This window comes from Pyrgilauda ruficollis, unplaced genomic scaffold (assembly GCF_017590135.1).
Source record: "Pyrgilauda ruficollis isolate IOZ18807 unplaced genomic scaffold, ASM1759013v1 scaffold200, whole genome shotgun sequence".
In the NCBI taxonomy this organism is placed as follows: Eukaryota; Metazoa; Chordata; class Aves; order Passeriformes; family Passeridae; genus Pyrgilauda; species Pyrgilauda ruficollis.
This window is the reverse complement of record NW_024519208.1, coordinates 162,345-184,472: the sequence shown is the minus strand read 5'-3', so window position 1 is coordinate 184,472 and position 22,128 is coordinate 162,345. Positions and strand designations below refer to the sequence as shown.

The following is a 22,128-nucleotide window of genomic DNA, read 5'->3' as shown; positions in this document are numbered from 1 at the left end:
GTGCTGTGGAAAAGCAAAGCCTGTCTGTCCCTCAGTGTCACCTTTGGTGGCCAGCCAGTGTCCAAGGCAGGGCTGGCTCAGGAGCAGCCTCAGGAATGGACAGCACAACCCCTGGAGCTCAGCACTCACCTGTGACTGAGCCACTGCCATCCCCCAGGATTTTTGAGTCTGTGACTCTCCAGATGTGATCCAGGAAGGCCCAAGAGAACCAGACCCAGGAGAGAATCTTTGGGATTCCTGGGAAGGGATGCAGTCAGCCTGAGCATCAGCCTTGCCCTGCCTGTGCACCGCTGCCTGCTGGCATCCCAGTGCCTGCTGTTCCCACCCTGGTGGGACCTGGAGCTGCTCCAGCCTTGCTGGTGTCTTCCCCCAGCCCAGGCCCTGCACTGCTCCTGCTCCTGGTCGTGGTTCCAGATTGTGCTTCCAGAGGGGCCTGCTCAGCACTGAGGTGGAAGCCAAGGGGACAGTTTGGGGCTGGTGCCTCGGCACTGGCTGAGCTGGGAGATGTTTTTGCCAAGAGATTCCTGGTTTTGTCTTCCCTCTCCCTGACCTTTTATTGCTTTGCCATGATCTGGGGCAAGCTCAGCTTAAAATCGTGGACTCACAGAACATCCTGAGTTGGAAGGGACCTGGAGGCTCATCAAGTCCAGCTCCTGGCCAGTCTCCTGCTGCTCTGTCTGCACACTGGGAAGAGCTCTCACCTGGCTGGAGGCAGACCTTGGAGCTGCTGGGATCTGATCCATGTGGCCACAGCTGTGACCCCACTGCTGGAGCACTGAGCCAGGAGCTGAAACCTGTTTGCAATAATTGAAGATCCTCTGGAGCAATCAAAACCAAACAGTTCCAAAAAAGAGAATTTCTCCTGCTGGTGCTGGGTCCAGTCCTTCTGGGGCTGTCACACAATTCCCCCTCCTCCACACCCCTGCTGCCAGCAAAGGACTCGCCAGGAAGCAAAAACACATATTGGAGCAAGTCTGCTGCCAAAAAAATGGAACTTCCTGAGTGCTGTGCTGAGGAAAACCTGTCCCTGCTGCGGAATGTCAGCCTTGAGGAACAAGGCTTGCGTGGGCTCTTCCTTTCTTGGGCATTTGCCACCTTTGGCTCACCAGGCCCAGTCCCCTGGGACCCACGGTGCTGGGAGGGCTCCAAAGGCACTGGACCTAAATTTGGGATTTGTTGCAGATGAGTAATTCAGCAGCAATTCTTCTTCCATCAGCCAGGGGTGTGGAGACACCCAGCAGTTGGATTGCTGAGGGAGAGAGTGGGAAGGCACTGCTGAGGAGGCAGAGGCTGGATCCGAGCTGGTGCAGGGGATAACGGGGGCTGGAGGTGTCCCTCCATCCCCTCTAGGCTTGGTACAAACGAGGCTGTTCCCTGCAGGAAGGTGTGGATCAGTCTGGGAGCATCTTCACCTCCCTTCAGCTGTGGATGCAGTGGGAGAGAGGAGGAAAGCAGCTTTTTGGGGAAGCAGCAGGGAGTGCAGCACATCCTCACTGTCCTGCCATTCTGGGACTGAGCTCATCTCCAGCTCCTTCTGATCACCAGGAATTTGTGTCTCCTCGACCACACAGACCAGAAATTCTTGTGCTTCCATCTCTTTATCTTCCTTCCTGTTGGGGCAGCACTTTACCTTCCATGCAGGCTTTGTGCTCCCTCTGCTCGTGGCTGGGGTTGGGCTCTGGCTCAGCCTGGCATGGGAAGTGGGATTCCCCCTCACTCCTGGGATCAAGCTGAGCTTGGAGGGTCTGGGATCACACCCACAGTCCTTGAGGTCCTGCAGGCAGGAAGGTGACATCACTTGGTAATGAATGAATTTACTCATCTCTTTTTGAATCCAGAGATTCCAAATCCCCAGGACTTGACACTCCTTAGTGTGAAACTCACCCAGCTCTGGGTCACACTCAGTTCAGCTGAGTCACTTCTGTATTTAGTCAAATTTAATCCTTGAGGAAGTCACTTGAACAATTTCAATCTGGGAGTGGAGAGGTTTCCAGTCTGATCAGCTCTTCCATCCCAGCTGGAAACATGTCCAGCTGCAGCATTGCTCCAGGGCTGCCTGGGGCTGTGTCCCTGCCCTCACCCCTGGGGACAGGTTTCCTTCTGAGACGTGTGCTGGGGTCACTTCTTCAGCCTTCTTTGGGGTTGGACCTTTAAAGGTGCTTTCCAATCTTCTCAAACTGTTCTGATTCTGTACAGACACATCTGGGAGGGGGTGGGTGAGCCAGCCCTGCCTCACCTGCTGCTCCTGCACCTTCACCCCAGCTCTGGGGTACAACAGCTCAGGTGCTCCCCACCACAGGGAATTTGCTGCCTGTGCTCATTGTTTCCATCTCAGCCCAGCCTTCTCTTGGAAGGACCTGGATCTTCTTGTTCTGCTGGGCTGCCCCTTCCAGGCCTTTTCTTTTGGCCATGGGCAGGCAGCCTGGGGTTTGGTTCTTGCTGGGATTGTGTGTTCAGAAGCAGCATCTGCTACCAGTGGATATTTTTCCACTTGTAAGAGAGTCCAGGCAGAGGAGAGGCCGAGGGGTGGTGGCAGGGACAGTCCCAGCAGTGCAGAGCTGCTGGGGACACCCAGCCCTGGCTCAGGGAGGGGACAGCCAGTGCTTCCAGCCCCTCTGAGTCCCTTCAGGGCCCCCCTTGGCACTGGGGATCTGTGCCAGCTGTGCCAGCTGTGCCCTCGGGATGCTCTGGCTCCCCTGCCCTGCTCCGGGTCCTGCTGGTTGCTGGCAGAGGAGACTCCCGGTGCTGGGAGCTGCTCTCAGGCTGCTGCTGGGGATTCCCCTCCTGCTCGGCCTTCCCTGGGCCCTTCCTTCCCTCCTCAGCCTGGCCCGGGCTCACTGTCCCCGGGGAGCTGCTCCTGGAGCTGCCACTCCCCAGGGTCCCGGGTTCCTCCTGTCGCTGTCACCTCCTGTGTGACCCCTTTGATCTCGGTGCTGGAATTCCCCCTCTGCCCCCGGGCAGGGAAACCTGAGGGGTCTCTGTGTGTTTTGTCCTGGATAACTCCACCCTGGAATGATCCCAGCTCCCCGGGGTGGCTGTTGTGGAAAATTCTGCTTTTCTTGTTTTGCCTGAGCCAAAAGCACAGAGAGGATTAAGGGCTGGGAGCAGGGGAGGGCCTTGGACAGGGCTGTGAACCCAAAATGCTTTTGGGGAGCAGAAACTACACAGTGTTTTTGTGAACTATCTTTGCAGCACTGAGGAAAAATCACAGGAATTGGAGTTTTGGGAGTAGAGATGTGCAGTCAGTGTATGAATATTTGAAGTCTTACTGGTTTTAAAGGTATTTTTTGATTTTCTTTTTTTGCTCCATTTCCATTTTCCGCTCCATTTGCGGATCAGGTTTTCACTAAAAGCTGTTTCAAAATGTTGTTGTGCCATATTTTATTTATCCTTATACATTATAAATATATAAATATATATTTAGACTGAATATTGCATTGAAAGATGCTTTTATTGGGAACTTCAGGGTTTAAACCCGAGACAACAAAAAAAAAATTGGGAAAAAAATTCTCCAGTACTTTTACTGTTTGGGACCTTCTTCCTGAAGAGGCTCCTTGAGTTCTTTATGGTGTAAAAACAAAATTACATCCAAATATTCCAAGTTTAACAATGCTAACCCTGAAGTTCTCAGGTTTGTGATCCTTTGGTTTTCTCGAGGTACATCTGGTTGCTTTTCTGGTGCAGTCAAATAATTTTTTAAAAGGTTTTGTCTCTGGAGTTATTGAGGAAAAGGTGGAATGGGTTGATCCATCCTGCTTGGCTTTTTTAACCTATTAATCTTTGAAGTGATCGATTTCCAATTAAAACCCAACTTTTTAGGTCTCTGTTCTACTTAAACTTTTTAGGAGTGAGAGCCTGCCCTCGCTGAGTGGGACTTGGATGGGGAAAGCAGTAGATGATGAGGTTGCTGTTGCTCAGGAATTGATTAGTAAACTTTTAACTACTAATAAAAATCCATTTTTCAATGGATTTTTAGAAAAACCCATTTTCTTAGGACAGTGATATGGGATGTTTCCTAGTGAATAGGAATTAGTTTATATAGTTTAGCCTATTAAACTGAATTATTTAAAATTCAAACTTCCCCTAATTTATCTCTTTTTTTTTTTTTTTTTTTTTTGGTTTTTATTTGGTTGGTTTGTTTTTGGATTTTTTTTTTTTATATACTGGTAAGTTGTTCTGTCATTCCTTTCATTCCTGCCTAGCAGTAGTGTGAATTCTGGTGTGTATATATGTATGTATAATATATATATTTCCACCCGGCCTTTCTAATTCTCCACAATGTAAGAGTTAGTTTTTGCTCCCCTCCCTCCACTTAATTTCTTGTGTCTCCCTTGATTTGTAATTGAAACGATGCTTTGAAGTTTTGTCTTTATATTAAAGTGTCTGTATTTTAATACACCGAGCTCGTGTGGCCTTTCACTGCCTCAGCAGAATCGGGAGGGAAATGGGATTTGGGGTTTTGTGGGGCACAGAGGGACAGGGACCCCGGAACCAGGCAGGACCTTCAGTTCCGGGGTCTGGGGATCATTTGGGGGTTTGGGGATCCTGTGCTGGGCACTGGGGAGGGACAGCAGGGCCTGGGGACAGCTCTGGGCCCATCAAGGGACACTGAGGGGCTGGGGGTGTCCAGGACAGGGAACCGAGCTGGGAAGGGTCTGGAGCCCCAGGAGGGGCTGAGGGAGCTGGGAAGGGGCTGAGCCTGGAGAAAAGGAGACTCGGGGGGACCTTGTGGCTCTGCACAACTCCTGACAGGAGGGGACAGCCGGGGGTCGGGCTCTGCTCCAGGGAACAGGGACAGGAGGAGAGGGAACGGCCTCAGGCTGGGCCAGGGGAGGTTGATTGGAAATTGGGAAAATTTCCTCACTGAAAGGTTTGGGAAGTGTTGGAAGGGGCTGCCCAGGGCACTGCTGGAGTCAGCAGCCTCAGGAGCACAGGAACAAAGTGTGGCTGTGGCACTTGGGACACAGGACAGTGGTGGCCGTGGCAGTGCTGGGTCAGGGCTGGACTCAATCTTTTAGAGGTCTTTTCCAACCTAAACATTTCCATGATTCCCAACCCATCCAAGCTCTGTTCCCTTTCAGCCAGCAGTGGCACCAGTGCACCACCCCCACAGGCAGCCAGGGATGTGTTTAAACCTCGGAGCTGGAGGCCACAAACACTTCCTGAGCCAATTCCCTGCAGGATTCAAAACAAGACACAGCCCCAGCCTCACCCAGAGCCCCCAGCCCTGGCTCTGCTGGGCCCCAGCCACAGCCTGACCCAGCTCCTCTTCCTACACAGGTTTGTCAGCTGCCCCTGGCCTGGCCCCAGTACCAGTCGGATTAGCTGACCTCTAAAGGCTCCTTCCAACCCAGAATATTCTCTGATTGTCTGAAAAAGCCTCTCCACAGCCCCTGGTGGAGCCACCCCCAGCTGGGTCCTGAGCAGGAACCGCACCTGGTGGCCCTGGGCAGGCCCTGAGCTGGCTCCAGCCACCCCTCCCAGGCAGGTTTTGGTGTTGTAGAACAGTTCTGACCATCACAAAGATTAAAACAGGATTTATTGGGAATGTTCACTGTACAACACAGAAATGGCTCTCAGGGAGCCTGGAGCTGGCTCTCGCTGAAACACAACCAGCAAAGTCATCAGAATGTGAAAAATGAGCAACTGTCTGTAAATCAGCAGCAGTTGATGCAGATTTCCAAGTTCTACAAAGTACCACCCTCCCTCCCTCTCCCACCCCGTGTCCCAGCCCTGCCCTACAATGGATCTGAGTCCCTGGGCCTGGCCTGGCCCCGGCAACTCTTCACAGCTTTTGTTGTACATTCAGTTAGGAAATGTCATTGGTGATGAACATTCAAATCAGTGTTGGGCTTTGCTCTTGCTCACCCAACTGTTCCCTGGAACAGCAAATCAAACACCCATTTTCTGCACAGTGACACTGAGGGTGGCAGCTCCACCTGGGGAAAGGTGTCCAGTGAGGAGGCCACCGAGTCCTGCAAGGCACAGGTGACACATTTGCTACAGTGGTGGCAGGCCCAGCTGAGAACTCAGCTCTGCTTTGTAAAAATGCAGGCTGGGTAGGATTAAAATGCCCTTTGGAGTCATCCAAGGATACTGATTCCCTCAAGCACAGCTCCTGGGTGTTCCTGCTCTTAATCCCTTGCTGCTGCTTCCCCTGGAGCTGCCATCTGTCTGCAACCCACCCTGGATTCTGCTCCCTCCCTGCTGCCCTCAGCTGAACCCCCAGGGCAGCTGCCCTTCAGCTCATTTTGGTAATTTCTGGAGCAAGCACCTGGAATGATTCAAGGGAAAGGGAGCATCTGGGGAGGGAAAAGGGAAAAATCTCAGCTTTGAGATCAAAACTAAAGCATCAGTGACGGGTGTCACTCCTGGTACTCAGCTGCATGAGGTAAAGAGGGAACACCAGGAGACCAAAGGCTGCAGTGTGGGTTCTGGTTTGGACGTTAATTCCCAACCAAGGAGGAAAAGACACCAAAATTCCCTTCAAACCCAGCTCAGAGGCTGCTCCACTCCCTCCCTGGGCTGGGCAGCTGGAGGGGAACAACGCCCAGAGCTGCAGCTCCCAAAGGCCAGGCCAAGCCCCAGCCCCGTTCCTGCTGCCAGCAGCCTCTGACAGTGACTCCTGGGGCCTTCCCAGAGGCCTTTCCTGGGAGTTTTCCCGGGCTGGTTCCAGGGAAGCTGCTCTGGCAGTCAAGAATCTGGGTGTACTGCACACCTGGGTGTGGGGAGTGTCCTCCATCCCTCATGTCTGGGCAGTTTTCCTTGGTGCAGCCAGAGCCAGGGCTGATCCTATGGGGATGTTGTTCCTAATCCTTATCTCTTCCCTGCAGGAGCTCCAGGACAGGCAACCCTGGTTCCCTGGCAGCTCACTGTGACCTTGGCACAGTTTTTTGGTCTGTCCCTTTGGACAAAGGGGACACACAGAAGGGAGAAAAGCTGCAGCAGTGGCTCAGGGAATGAAGGGTTAATGCCTGGCTGTGCTGGTGCATGTCCTGCAGCTCCATCCTCCAGCCAAAGGGAGCAGCTCCTGCCTTTGCCAGCTTCTCCATCTGCCTCCTCCCTGGGAAGCTGGATCACTGCAGAGCTCTGCAGACAGGCAGGATCACACAGGGATCTCTCCCTGCCTTTGTTCCCTCGTGCTCTGCAGCTTTGTTCTTTTGGATGGGCTTATCCAGCCCCCAAGAACTGCAGCACCTGCCCAGGGGAGGGAAAAGAGGACCCCAAGAGGTCGTGGCTGCACAGGGCTGCAGATGCTCCTCTCCATCAGCTGGAGCTGTGGCTGAGCTGGAGGAACTCCCACTCCTCCGTGGAGGGCAGGAGGGGGTTTATTTGGAGCTCAGAAATGCATCAGTCACATCCTCTTACAGCCAGGGATGGGCCCTGGGCTGGCTCCTGGGAGACTGCAGGATCCTGAGCAGAAGGGTGGAGCTGGCCTGGGTGGCCCCAGCACAGCCTGGAGGAGAGCAGGTGCTGGGAGCTCTGTCAGCCCCTGCCTCTGCCCACCCCAGGGCTGGGGGCTCTGCTCCCACTGCAGCACCCACGGAGCAGCTCAGCCCCCCCAGCTGGGGCACTGGGAATGTGCAATGAATTCCTTAAAAAAAAAGTACAAAACGATTGGGGTAATAAATAAAAAAAGTCACGTGGTCACTGTGGGGAGCTGCTGTCCCTCCCAGGGGGCTGGGGTGGAGCCAGCTGCAGCCAGGTGAGGGTTACTGCCTGTGTGCTCCCAGCTGGAAACGAGCTTCCTCTGAGATTCCATACTGCTCCAGGGGGTCCTGTGGGGAGCACAGGGAGGCACCAGTGAGATGCAGATAAAGCCCAGCAGCCCTTGGGACACACAGGACACAGCAGGGAGCCAAGGTCCAGGGGAGCCACAGCCACCTCCCTCCCCGGAGCAGGGATGCTCCTGGCACCTGGCAGGGGGTGAGCAGCATCCCTACCCAAGGATCTGCCCAGGGCTGGTGTGAACTGCTCCAGAGAGCCCCTGGGAGGCCAGGCCAGCTCTGGACCTGTCCAGCTCCAAACCCTGGGCCTCTCCAGCACTGGAATGTGTGCATCAGGGTTGGAGTGAGCACCCAGGGCAAGGTGCTCAGGTCTGGCTGTGGAGACCACAGCTCACTATGGAATGTGGGATCTCCTTCCCACACACAGCCTGGGCAGGACTGGCAGCAACAGCCCCTGCTGCCACCCAAAGGCATCAGTCACACCTGAGCAGTGCCTGCAGGGACTCACTCACCTTCCCTGTCATCTTCTGGATCTCGTTCCTGTAGAAAATCAGGCTCCTCCTCAGGAACTCGTAGCTGCAAGACAGGAACAGAGCACGGGAAGGGCTGAGCAGAGAAGGATGTGGGGAAGTTTCAGATGCTATTTAGAGCTGGAGGGAAGCTTGTTTGGGAGGAGACAAGCACTGCCCTCCCAGTTCCTGATCCCAGAACACAGCCCAGAGCCCCCAGCACTGCCCTGGCTCCGAGGGCTCAGCCCACCTGGCTCTCTTGAGTGCCTCGACCCACTCCTGGCACTGCTCCTCCGTGGCACACTCGAAGCAGTATTTCCTCTCTGGCTCCTCGATGAAACCTGCCAGGGACAAGGAAAAGGCTCCAGGCAGGTCCTGGCAGAGCTGCTGCTGCTCCCCTGACTCCCTCTCCAGACTCTGCCAGGCCATAATTAGCAGCTCTGTTAACTAAGATGAGCTGGGAATGAGTCTGTAACCCCAACCTCCAGCCCCTCTCCCATTCCCTGGGTGGCTCTGGGTGCCTGGGGCAGCTGCCCACAGCATTTCCCAGCTTACAGCAGCCAGAGACCTCGGGAAGGGCAACTCCCCAGTCTGAGGGTGAGCTGGACTGGACCAGCACAGCCAGATCCAGGACTGACTCCCTGAGGCCCCTTGCAAAGACAGCAGGGGTTTAAATCCAAGTGGGAAACAGCCCTGAGAGGAACTGGGATACCTGCAGGGAGCAGCCAACCAAGGAGTTAAACTGCACTGGGAGAAGGCCCAGAGCTGCCTTTGCTGGAGGCTTTTGGGAATGTGGCACTCCCATGGTACTCCCACCATGGAGAGCAGGTCCTGGTGCCACTCCAGTTCTTGACCAGGACACAGCCAGGACATGTCCCCAGCTCCTGTCCCCAGAGCTCTGCTGAGCAGACCCTCAGGGCTGCTGCTGCCAAACACCTGGGTCAGGCTGCACCAGCACCTCAGGATGTGCTGTGGACACACCCCAACACCAGGCACTGCTGGGTTTAACCCTGCTCAGGAGTCTTCCCCCACCAGAGCTCCCAACACCCCTAAAGCCCCAAAATCCAGCACGTGGTGCTGTGGGCTCAGTGTGTTCAGGCAGTTTGAGGGTCCTTTGGAAGCACAGAGCAGAGCCACAGCTGTGCCTGGCAGCCAGGCCAAAAGATACAGGGATGGCCTTGGAGAAACATCCTGTTATTGTGGCCACATACCTCTGGCACAGGGGAGAGCTGCAGGATGAAAGGCTGCTCCCAGGGGAGCTGGCCCAGCTGCAGCTGCACAAGGACACACAGAGGGGAGGATGGGGCTGGAGCAGCTTTATCTGAGCCTCTCCAGGCTGTTTTTTGGATAAAATGCAGCAGCACAGAGCAGATCTGTCAATAACCAAGCTCCCCCTGCCAGGGATTCCACAGGCACCCAGTGGGGCCTGGCTGCTCTTCATGCTGCTCTGCACGTGCAGCTGTGCAAATCCCACAGGCTGTGCCATGGAATATCCCTGAGATCTCCTCAGGATGGGCCACAGGCACAGTGAGGAACAGCTGGCAGCTGAGGAGGGGAAAGGCTGAGGAATTGGTAAAGTTGGAAAAGGCCTTTGAGATCATCAGGTCCAACCATCAACCCAGCACCACCAGGTTCACCCCTGTCCCCAGGTGCCACAGCCACACCTCTTCTGAACACTCCCAGGGATGGTGACTGCACCACTGCCCTGGGCAGCCTCTGCCAGTACTTCCAAACCTTTTGGTGAGTAAATTTTCCCCAGTATCCAACCTAAACCTGTCCTGGGCACAACTGGAGGTCATTTCCTCTCGTCCTGTCCCCTGTTTCCTGGGAGCAGAGCCTGACCCCACAGAGGGAGAGGGGAAGGGCTGGGGCAGTGACCCCAGCGAGGAGGGGAAGGGCTGAGCTGAGCCCAGTGCCCCCAGGGAAACAGGGAAAGCAGGAACGGAGCAGTCCAACATGTCCTTTCCCACGTGCCACCAGGGAAAGGCAAAGGGCAGCACAGGCAGCACTCACTGATGGAGAAGACGTTCTCCTCCTCTTTGGTGATCTTGCAGTGCTCCAGCAGCAGAGCTCCAATGGGCTGGAAAACACAAGGAGAGAGGGTTTAACCCACAGAGCCCCCAGCACCACGAGGGCTGAACCCACCCTGGAGCCTTTTAAGCAACTTTCACAAGCTGGTGCTGCTTTCAAATAATTCAGTCTGATTGCACCATATTTCATGTTCCTTTAATCAACCTTTTCATTCCAGTCTCACCTGTAGCACTTTGCATTTGTTAATTAGGTGTTAATCACCTCTACTGGCTCAGATTCAGCCTTCACCACTCTGTGACACCAGGGAAGAACTTTTGCTTTTAAAATCAAAGATGAACCATTTACTGTGACACCCAGAATAACCAACACTGAGCTGTGCAAGGGCAGTCCTGGAGCCTTGCAAGGGGTTACACAGTGTGAGGGGAGCTGGAGTAGCTCAGGATGGACAAAAAACCACCTGATGCTACTCAGGGACCTGGGGACAGCAGGTGACACTGGCCATGAACAAGAGCAACCACAGGAAATCCTCGTCCCAGTGAACCAAAGTGTCAGAAGCAAATCAGACAGCAGGGAAGAGATTGAAAACCTGATTTATCTTGTATTTCATAGAACTCTGGATTGGAAGAGACCTCAAAGTCCATCCAGTGCCATGGCAGGGACACCTCCCACTGTCCCAGGCTGCTCCCAGCCCTGCCCAGCCTGGCCTTGGGCACTGCCAGGGATCCAGGGGCAGCCACAGCTGCTCTGGGCACCCTGTGCCAGGGCCTGCCCACCCTGCCAGGGAACAATTCCTGCCCAAGATCCCATCCAGCCCTGCCCTCTGGCAGTGGGAGCCATTCCCTGTGTCCTGTCCCTCCAGGCCTTGTCCCCAGTCCCTCTCCAGCTCTCCTGGAGCCCTGCTGAGCTGGTGGAAGAGGAAAGCTGGACACTGTTCCAGCTCTGTCCCTGCACCATTTTCTCAGCACACACAATCCAGGCACAGAAAGAGAAGAAAGGAGGAGGGGAACAAGCCCCACCCAGAGGCCCAAGCCCTACCTCGGCCTCATCGGTGCGGAAGTAGAAGAGAAAATTCACCACGAGCTTCACCAGGCGCTTCTTCAGCACTGCAGGGACACGAGGCAGCAGGGCTGAGGCAGAGGGCACAGGGAGCAGGGGGCACCCTGCCAGCCCTCAGCATGGCACTGACCCCACCAAAGCACCCCCCGAGGCTGCTCCCCCAAACGCTGCCTGGGGTGACAAAGTGGCCTCAGGACAAGGGAGTGAGTGCAACACTCCAGAGCTGGTGTGCAAGGTGCCAGAGCCCCTGAGCAGCTCCTGGGCAGCCAGAGCTCACAGCAGCACCTCAGGCACTCCAGGAAAAGCTCCAGATCCCAGGAGCCCTGCCTGGAGCTGCCAGCACGGGCGTCACCCCCAAGGGACAAAGTCCAGCAGCTCCTCAGGAGGAAAGGCTCAGGACAAGGGAGTGAGTGCAACACTCCAGAGCTGGTGTGCAAGGGAATTTGCCGGGAGATTTCAGGGAAGAGCTTCTTCCCCAGATCCCCTGGAAATGGGGGATCTCTGGGGACCTCCCTGAGCCCAGCCCAGCCCCAGAACCTCCCTCCACACCTAGACTGCATCCCACCACTCGTGCTCCCCATTTCCACACTCCAGCCCTGCCAGTCTGCCTGTGCCCAGTCCTGCCTCCCAGTGCTGCCCACCCAGTACTGCCAGTCCCACCCTGCCCCTGTGCCCAGTGTTCCCAGTCCTGCCCTGGTTTCCCAGTCTGGATTCTCCAGCACCCTCAATCCTCCCCCCCAGCTTCCCCAGTCCCTCTGCAGCCTTGCCCCGCAGTAATCCAGGTCTGATTCTGCAGTCGGGGCCCCTCAAGTACCCCCAGTCCGTTTCTCACGCGTGATTCTCCAGTTCCCCCAGCCCCACCATCCAGGGCACCGAGCCTCTCTCCCCCAGTCCCTCCCCAGTACCCCCAGTCCTGATTCTGCAGTCGGGGTCCCCCAGTTCTGGCCCGCCTTCACCTTCCTCCCCACACCGCCCTCCAGCCTTGCCCCCCTCTCCCAGCCTCCCCCAGTTCTCCCAGTCCTGACTCGGTCCTGCCCCAGTTTCTCACTGCTGATTCTCCAGTATCCTCAGTCCCATCATCCCAGTTCTCCCAGTCCCTCCTCACCCACTGCTCCCACTTTCCCAGCCCGGATCCTCCAGCACCCCCAGCTCTCCCAGTCCCTCTCCAGTAACCCCAGCCCTGATTCTTCACTCGGGGCCCTCAGGTACCCCCGGTCCGGTCCTGCTCTGCTCCTACCCCCGTAACCCCAGCCCTGACTCCTCCCTCAGGCCTCTCCGCGGACTCCCCCTCACCGCTGCCCTTCTTGGGGACGCTCATGCGGATCTCGGCCGCTTTCTCGGCGGGCTGGCGGGCCAGGGACAGCAGCTCCCGCTCGTTGTAGCGCATGGCGGGCCCGCCCCGGCCCATGGCCCCTCCCGGGCCGCCGCCAGCGCCGCCGGAAGCGCCCTCAGCGCCGCCGGAAGCGCTCGCGGGGCGGCGGGAGCGCGCATGCGCAGGGGCGGGAGCGCGCATGCGCCGGGGAGAGGAGAGCGGGGCCGCGCTCAGGTACGGAGCGGGGGAGGGGGCCGTGAGGGGAACGGGGGAACTGGAGCTGAAAAAACTGGGAGGGCTGGGAAGGAGGGACTGGGAGGGCTGGGCAGCCTGGGTGGTGGGGCTGAGGGAACTGGAGAATCACGAGTGGGAAACTGGGGGTAGGGCCCCGGGCAGGGTTTGGGCTACTGGGAGGATCAGCAGGGCAGGAGCAGGGGCGCCTGAGGGGCCCCGAGTGCAGAACTGGGATGGAGTTACTGGAAAAGTACTGGGGGAACTGGGTGCCCTGGGTGGGAGGACTGGGAGTGCTGGAGAATCTGGGCTGGAAAGCCAAGGGTGCTGGAAAAGAGAGAACTGGGGTGGGGGAACTGGAGAATCACGAGTGGGAAACTGGGGGTACTGGGAGCATCAGGAGGGCAGGACTGGGGGTACCTGGGGCCCCTGGCTGCAGAATCAGGACTGGAGTTGCTGGAGGGGGCCTGGGAGAACTGGGTGGGAGGACTGGGATACTAGAGAATCAGGACAAGGAAAATGGGGGTAGAACTGGGAGGATCAGGAGAAGCAGGACTTGAGGGGAGCCTCAACAGGAGAATCAGGACTGGAGTTGGAGGAGAGGGACTGGGGAAGAGGCACTGGGAGAACTGGGTGCTCTGGAGAATCCAGGCTGGGAAACCAGGGGTAGGATCAAGACAGAACTGGGAGTACTGAGTGAGGAGGGACTGGGAGAACTGGAGAATCACGAGTGGGAAACTGGGGTAGGGCCAGGGAAGGACTGGGAGTACAGGGAGGATCGGGAGGAGCACCCGAGTGGGAGTCAGTGGGCCTTGACTGGAGAACCAGGACTGGAGCTGCTGGGGGATGTGGCTGGAGAGGGACTGGGGGAGAGACTGGGAGAACTGGGTGTTCTGTGGGGAAGGTTTTGGGGTTCCTCAAAGGTCTTTCCAGTGTTTGGGCTCTGTGTGGGGAGGTCAAGGGAGGGCTCTGACCTTGCAGAGGGCAGGGGGGACTCCATGACCTCATCTGGGGCTTGGGGACACTGCTCAGAGCCCCCGGCCTTGTTGGGGGGCTCTGACCCTGCCGTGGTGTTGGGGCTGGCGGGGGGTGGCCCTGGGGCTTTGGGGGGTTTTGGGGTGGTGGGGAGCAGCAGACCTGGTGGTGGAGAGGGCCGAGCTCTGAGGCTGGTGGTGCCTCAGGTGAGGGGGGAAGGCTCCTCTGGTGGGGCTGCTTGGCCTCGCTGGGGCCCAGCTGGGCTTGGGAGTGGCTGAAGAGGTGGGAAGGGCTCCAGGGGGATTTTCTGCATCCTTTTACTCTGCTTCCCTGAGTTTGCAGATGTGCTCCCTGTGGGATTGCATCCCGTGGCGTGTGCCCAGGGCACGTCTGGGCTGTCACCCCTGCCCTCGCTGCTGGGGCTGAGCAGTCCTGTGGCTCGGTTATCACTGACACTCCTTTCTTTTCCCAGTCTGTGGGTTTCTCCGGGAGGAGCTGAGGCGCAGACAGCCCCGCCATGGATTTCCAGCACCGCCCCGGGGGTAAAACCGGCAGCGGGGGCGTGGCCTCGGCCTCCGAGAGCAACCGCGACCGGCGGGAGCGCCTGCGGCAGCTGGCCCTGGAGACCATCGACATCAACAAGGTACAGGGGACACGTGCAGGGCCACTCCGTGGGATCGTGGCCTGGTTTGGGTTGAAAGGACCATTAAAGCTCATCCAGGGACATCTGCAACTGTCTCAGGTTGCTCCAAGCCCTGGGATTAGACACTTCCAGGGACACAGAGGCAGCCACAGCTGCTCTGGGAAATCCATGCCAAGGCCTCCCCACCCTCACAACCAAGAATTTCTTCCCAATATCCCATCTAAACCAATTCTTGGTCTATCTGAAGCCATTCCCAATTGTCCTGTCCCCCCTGGCCCTTTTCCAAAGTTCCCCTCCAGCTCTCTTGGAGCCCCTTTAGGCTTCATGGTCACCCCAGAGCCTTCTCATCTCCAGGCTGAGGATTGGGTTGGGTTTAAATACTCCTGTTTCTGGGCATGTGAGGATTGAATAAGGAGTATTTGGGAAGAGTGACAGGGAGGTGCCAGCTCTTGTGTATCCATCTATTTCCAGTCTCTCCAGGGCTGGTTTGGGTTGTGGTGTTTCCTGGTGCAGTTGGGAATTCTGTCACAATGCACACAGCTGCTGTTGGTTCTCTGTTTCTTCTTTCTAAAGTTCTCTTGTGCTGTTAATTTAAGATTTGAACTCAGCTACAGGATCCTAGGATATCCTGAGCTGGATCCCCCAGGGATGCTCAGCCCAGCCCCTGTCCCTGCCCAGCCACCCCAACAAGCCCACCCTGAGCACCCCTGGCAGCGCTGTCCAAACGCTCCTGCAGCTCTGGCAGCCTTGGGGCCGGGACCATTCCCTGGGCAGCCTGGGCAGTGCCAGCACCCTCAGGGGGGAGGAACCATTTCCTCCAGTGCAGAACTCTGCAGTATTTTGGTTATTCTCCTGCTTTGCCAACGGATTTTGCTTATAACTTGTCCATCATTCTTTTCCCAGGACCCCTATTTTATGAAAAATCATCTGGGCTCCTACGAGTGCAAGCTTTGCCTGACGCTCCACAACAATGAGGTGAGTGGAACAGCTGCCTGTCCTGATCCCAGCAGCAGCAGCAACTTGGGAATAACAGGAGCTTCAGCACCTGGGCAGCGACTGCTGAGGTGTGAGGGTTGGTGTCTTGGTTTGAGAAGACAGGTGTCTGCTAAGGAAGGCAGCAGCCTCCCCTGAAATGGAAAATGTAAACCCCCTCCCAGTGAATTGTTACAAATTTGAAATTAAGGGGCTCTCACGCAAATATATGGGAGCAGGAATAGCAGTTATTTATTAGGGAAGAAAATAAATAAAATAAACAGTGATACACATTGCCTTGCAGTCTAGGACAGGTGGTTAAGCCTGACACAGTGCACTGTGATCTTGTTGAGCACTGTGATCTTGTTGCACTGTGATCTTGTTGAGGAGTGTAGTTTTCTTCTGAAGGTTCAATAGTAGTGTAGATGGGCTTAGTCTTCTGTGAATCTAGTAAAAAAGAAAGCTGTTCTTCTTAGAGTAGAGAAAGGCTGCTTCTGGTGTTCTAAATCTCAGATTATATCTAAGTAAGAATACTTAGCTTCTCCCCCTGAGCAGACCATCTCTCTATGAGATGATGTAATTTTATCAGTTATGCAGTGAGATTCAATAGCCCATTAACAAAAGATACCTCCCCTGAGGGAAGATTAGTTGTAGAATAGGTAAACTGCCCAATTAACAAAAAATGACCGCCCCACTTGTAACATATAAGAAATAAAATACACACATATCTTATAACCCAAGACATTGTGACAGCTCAGCAGCTGAGAGCAATCTGCACTTCTGGAGTGAGAGTCCTCTGTGCTGAGGATTAAAACACCCTTGTCAGGGAGTGATGCAATCACCCTGTGACAGGAATGTTTCAGTCATGGCTTCATAACTTCTACCTTGGTTTTTATTTCAGGGGAGTTACTTAGCACATACCCAGGGGAAGAAGCATCAGACCAATTTGTAAGTCACCCTCTACCATAACTTTATTCTCCATTATTGAAGCACTTTAATTTTATGATGTTGGGTGTCTGTAGTCCTTTAACTCTATTGTACTCTGCTTGATTGTTCTTTTACTGTGGTTCCTCATGCAGCCAGGAGGCACAGCCTGGATCTGCTTGAAAAATGGTCCTGAAAATCTCCATTTTAAGCTAAAGTTCAAATCCAGTTCTGAAATTGCTGAAGGAAGAGGGAGATGGAGTTTCAAAAGCAAATTGTCTTAGTCTAGTTAGAAGGATCTCTGCCTGCCAGAGCTCCAGGAACATTTGGACAATGCTCTCAAGGATGCTCAGGGTGGGATTGGGGTGTCTGTGCAGGACCAAGGGCTGGATTTGATGATGCTTGTGGGTCCTTCCAGCTCAGGAGATTCCAAGATTCTGTGATCTGGATTTGTCAATACAGGTTTGGAGAAGTTTGGTAGGTTTGTTTTAAGGAATCCAGTTTGCTTTGCTTGATCTGTGGGTTTGGATTTATCTTTTGCTTTTTCTTTTCTTTTTTTTTTTCATTTTGATTTCAAGAATTAAAGGCTTCTCAAATCCATATGTGGAGCCTGGCCTCAAGGTCATGGTGAGGATGGATCAGATGGTTGAGTGACAGCCTTTAGCTAGGGGGAGGATGGATACAGCTGGGGAAGGGAAATAGGATTTCCTGGCATGATTCCTGTGGAATGCTGTGCTGAGGGATTCAAACTGCTCCTGGGTTTCCTTTAGAAACAAGGGCAGGTAACCCTTAAATTCTAAATTAATCCCCAGGGCTCGACGAGCTGCCAAGGAAGCCAAGGAAGCCCCTGCCCAGCCTGCCCCAGAGAAGGTCAAAGTGGAAGTAAAGAAATTTGTGAAAATTGGGCGCCCAGGCTACAAGGGTGAGTCAGGAGGTCCCTGATGGGCAGTGCCTGCCTGGCTGGGATGTGAATTATTAATTTGTTTTTTTAGCAGCTCTGCCATGAATAAGATATGGGCTCTCTCCTGGAGTCTTTTTATTGTTTAAATTGCTCATGGAACATCTCTTTATGGCTGACAGGCAGGGAGAGCCACTTCAATAATAGATGGGTGTGTCTCAGGCTGCCAGGGAGATGATGGCATTTCATCTCCTCCTTCTCTTGTGCTGCAGCACCTTTCATTAATGCTGTAAATCACTCACTCCATGCAGAACTCATGGGGTTTTTTCTGTTTTTCATGGGTTTTTTGGCCTTCAGTACAAAATTTGGCTTTTTAATCTCACCAGTGCTTTGCCCCACAGCAGCTGAACTTCAGTAGAGGTGAATCATGGAATAATTTAGGTTGGAAAATACCTTTAAGATCACTGAGTCCAACTGTAAACTTAGCACTGCCAAGGTCACAACTAAACCATGTCCCCAGGTGCCACATTCACAGGTGTCTTAACACTTCCATGAATAGTGATTCCTGGACAGCCCCTTCCAATGCTTTACAGCCCTTTCAGGGAAGGAATTTTCCCAATATCCAACCTAAGTCTGGCCCAGCCTGAGGCCGTTCCCTCTCCTCCTGTCCCTGTTCCCTGGAGCAGAGCCTGGCACCCCCAGCTGTCCCCTCCTGTCAGGAGTTGTGCAGAGCCACAAGGTCCCCCTGAGCCTCCTTTTCTCCAGGCTCAGCCCCTTCCCAGCTCCCTCAGCCTCTCCTGGAGCTCCAGGCCCTTCCCCAGCTCCATTCCCTTCCCTGGACAACCCCAACCCCTCAATGTCCTTCTTGGGGTGAGGGGCCCAAACCTGCCCATGGCAGTGACACAGTCCCAGAGTGGTTTGGGTTGGAGGGACCTCAAAGCCCATCCAGTGCCACCCCTGCCATGGCAGGGACACCTCCCACTGTCCCAGGCTGCTCCAAGCCCTGTCCAGCCTGGCCTTGGGCACTGCCAGGGATCCAGGGGCAGCCACAGCTGCTCTGGGCACCCTGTGCCAGGGCCTGCCCACCCTCCCAGAAGTAGCTTTGGTTAAAAATAATGTGACATTTTGTTTGATAAACAGGAGAAAAATCTTGTAATATTTAATTGTTGGAAATTTTGTATGTTTCCCAGGGCAGATTAATGCTGCTCTCACCCTGCTGGGGCATGTTCTCATCTTTCTTAAATATATATATATATTTTTTTTTTTACAGTGACCAAACAGAGAGACCCAGAAACAGGCCAGCAGAGCCTTCTCTTTCAGGTAAGGGCATGGTTGAAACTCTCCTTGTCGGGTTTTCCAGGTAACACTGCTGCTAAATGAGCAGTTCTTTGCAGGATCCGTGAAATCAATAATAATAAGGAGGCCTTATCTTCCTAGTTGCTGCAGCTGATTGTGTTGAGCAAATCCCTGAGCTCAGCTATCAGGCTGTGTAGTGGGAGAGGAATGTGGAGTCTGAGGTGGAATGAGTTGAGAATCACAGGATAGTTTGGGCTGGAAGGGACTTTAGAAATGATCTGTTTGCAACCCCCTGTGATGGCCAGGGACACCTTCCTTGAGGCCAGGTTGCTCTAACCCTTGCCTGGGACATTTCCAGGGATGGAACAGCCACAGCTTCTCTGGACCACCTGTGCCAGGGCCTAGCAAGTCTTACAGGGAACAATTCCTTCCCAACATCTCTCCTAAATTTCCCCTAATTCAGTTTGGGGTCTTTAATCCCAAGCCATTCTGGGACTCTGCTGAGAGACAAAGGAGCATTTTGCATTGTGGTTTGCTCTGGGTATGCTCCACACTGGAGGAATGTGTTTGGAGCAGAGCTGGGGGTGCAGAGGGGGGTTGCTAAAGCTGCCCTGCCCCCCCAGATCGATTACCCTGAGATAGCTGAGAGCATCATGCCCCGGCACCGCTTCATGTCGGCCTACGAGCAGCGCATCGAGCCCCCGGACCGGCGCTGGCAGTACCTGCTGATGGCAGCAGAGCCCTACGAGACCATCGCCTTCAAGGTGAGACCTGGCAGGGAGCCTGGCAGACTGGCTGGGTTTGACAAGACAGGTGTGTGCTAAGGAAGGCAGCAGCCTCCCCTGAAATGGGAAATGTAAACAATCTCCTTCTGAATTATTATAATTTTGAAATTAAGGGGCTCTCAGGCAAAGATATGGGAGCAGGAATAACAGTTCTTTATTAGGAAAACTGAAAATACACATGTAATAGTACAAACAGAAAAAAAAACACTGCTAGAGTCACAATAGACCTGACTGAGAGCATCATGCCCCGGCACCGCTTCATGTCGGCCTACGAGCAGCGCATCGAGCCCCCGGACCGGCGCTGGCAGTACCTGCTGATGGCAGCAGAGCCCTACGAGACCATCGCCTTCAAGGTGAGACCTGGCAGGGAGCCTGGCAGACTGGCTGGGTTTGACAAGACAGGTGTGTGCTAAGGAAGGCAGCAGCCTCCCCTGAAATGGGAAATGTAAACAATCTCCTTCTGAATTATTATAATTTTGAAATTAAGGGGCTCTCAGGCAAAGATATGGGAGCAGGAATAACAGTTATTTATTAGGAAAACTGAAAATACACATGTAATAGTACAAACAGGAAAAAAACACTGCTAGAGTCAGAATAGACCTGACCCCCTGTGGGTCAGGGTGGTGGCACAGCCCCATCCCATGGTGGCTCAGCCCTCCTGCAGTGCCAGCTGTGGTTCTGCTGGAGCAGGGATCCTGCACAAGGCTGGAGTTTTCCTCTGAAGCTCCAGGGCTGCTGGAGATGGGCCTGCTCTTCCTCTGGGAATGCAGGGCAGGAGAAAGCTGCTCCTCTGGGAATGCAGTGGGCAAAGGCTGCTGGGGTGTTCCAGGCTCAGATTGTATCCAGGTAGGAATGCTTGGCTCCTGCCCTGGGCGGAGCATCTCCCCATGGGATGCTGGAATTTGATCAGCCATGCAGGGACACTCAGTGGCCATGGACAGCAGAGATCTCTTGGAGGGAGGGTTGGCTGTGGGAGAGATAAAGAATACTGCCCAATGAACAGAAGAGAGCTGCCCCACCTCTAACAGATAGGAATAGAATATCCCTATTTCCAACCTAAGATAGAGAGGAATCCTGGGAAAGCTGGGAGTGTTCCCTTCCTGCCTTTGCCAGGTCAAGGGACAGGATTGTCCTGCTCTGCACTGGGGCAGCCTCACCTCCAGGGCTGGGGCACTTTGGCTAATTAATCCCTAATGAACTCTCTGATGTCTGTGCTAACCCTCAGGGGTTAATAGAGTGGAAGCGGGGGGTCAGGAAGACATGGTTGGAAGTTACTAAATCCCACTGAGGTTTGGTGGAGGACTCTGGCATGAAAACCAGACTGTGCTGAGCCCTGGGGAGCTGTGAATTCCCAGTGTCTGGCACAGACAGGAGCCTCCTGGGCTCCTCAGCTTCTGTGCAGATGTTCAGGGAGGGATTTTTGCTGGTTGTCCTTGACCGATAGGGAAGTAACTTAATTCTTTCCTGCCCCCACCTCTGTCTAATAACAACCGTGCAAGGCCTGGAATAACTGTGCTTATCTCACAGGCTCTGGGGCTAAAAAGGGCCTTTGAGCTAATCTGGTGCTGCTAAGAATAGCTCTGTGTTCTCTTTTGGTGCAGGTGCCAAGCAGAGAAATTGATAAAGCAGAGGGAAAGTTTTGGACTCATTGGAACAGAGAAACCAAACAGGTAACTGAGGTTTTGTAATGTCTGTCCTTAAGGAGAGCAGAGCAACTTGGGAGAGTAACATCAGTTCTGTCCTGCTGCCTCTGCTCTTCAAATCTCCATTCCTCAGTGCACCTGTGCAGTGAGAGCTGACAGAGATCCTCCTGTGTGGGATCTTGGAGAGGATTCAGTTTCTGGCAGCAGCAGCAGGATGGGGCATCAATATCCAGAGAAAAGGAGAGGGAACAGGGGAAAGCACCAGAGGGAATGGCCTCAAGCTGTGCCAGGGGAGGTTTAAGTTGGATATTGGGAAAATTCCTTCACTGAAACATTGTCATGCATTGGAAGGGGCTGCCCAGGGCAGTGGTGAAGTAACCACCCCTGCAAGTGTTCAAAAACATGTGGATGTGGCATTTGTGGCCATGGTTTAGTGGTGAATGTGGTGGTGCTGGGCTGCTTGCTCGACTTGTTGATCTTAGGGTTAGGTTTGGCTTTTCCCAGCCTAATGATTCCATGAGAAATGTGCAGCACCATGTCCTCTCCACGGCTCTGTGCCCTGTGTTCCCTCCACACACCTGCCTGAGGGAGCCTGGGGCTGGGGGGGCTCCCCTGTATCCGGGGGACAGTGCCTGGGGGGCTCCCACCCCTCACAGGAACCTCAGTGCTCAAAGTCCAGTAGTTAAAATCTGGGGCAAGGCTGGTGCCAGCCACAGATGCTGCCAGGGCTGGGACATCTGAGGGTGACAGGAGGGGCCTGAGCTGTGCTCTGGGGCAGAGAGCAGCTCCTGGGTGCTGGCAGAGCTGTCACCAGGGTGCTGGCACTGCCCAGGCTCCCCAGGGAATGGTCCCAAGGCTGCCAGAGCTCCAGGAGCCCTCAGGGATGCTCAGGGTGGGGTTGTTGGGGTGGCTGTGCAGGGACAGGAGTTGGATCAGTGATCCCTGAGGGTCCCTCCCAGCTCAGGACGCTCCAGGATTCTGTCAATCCCTGATTAATTGTTCCCTTTTCTCTGCTTTCTTCCCATGCCCAGTTCTTCCTTCAATTCCACTTCAAGATGGAGAAGCCCCCGGCCCCCCCGAACCTCCCCCCAGGGCCCCCGACCGTCAAGCGGCCGCCGCCCCCTCC

The 22,128-nt window shown here is 54.6% G+C and overlaps 2 protein-coding genes across 2 annotated transcripts; one reads left to right on the top strand and one right to left on the bottom strand.

Moving 5' to 3' along the window:
- Positions 1–5,522: 5,522 nt before the first annotated feature.
- Positions 5,523–12,777, bottom strand: PLEKHJ1 (pleckstrin homology domain containing J1). The gene is made up of 6 exons (XM_041467127.1): positions 12,617–12,777; positions 11,303–11,370; positions 10,250–10,316; positions 8,487–8,577; positions 8,240–8,303; positions 5,523–7,778 (listed from the first exon to the last, which is right to left on the bottom strand). The coding sequence occupies exons 1-6, from the start codon at positions 12,729–12,731 to the stop codon at positions 7,713–7,715; spliced, it is 471 nt and encodes a 156-aa protein (XP_041323061.1). The 5' UTR covers positions 12,732–12,777; the 3' UTR covers positions 5,523–7,712.
- A 25-nt stretch (positions 12,778–12,802) lies between these two features.
- Positions 12,803–22,123, top strand: SF3A2 (splicing factor 3a subunit 2; the record flags this gene model as incomplete). The annotated part of the gene is made up of 10 exons (XM_041467142.1): positions 12,803–12,869; positions 14,314–14,484; positions 15,388–15,459; positions 16,358–16,404; positions 17,193–17,302; positions 18,549–18,598; positions 19,198–19,247; positions 19,622–19,712; positions 20,961–21,029; positions 22,034–22,123. Coding segments are annotated over exons 2-10 (705 nt in total), but the record flags the coding sequence as incomplete, so codon positions are not given.
- Positions 22,124–22,128: the final 5 nt, after the last annotated feature.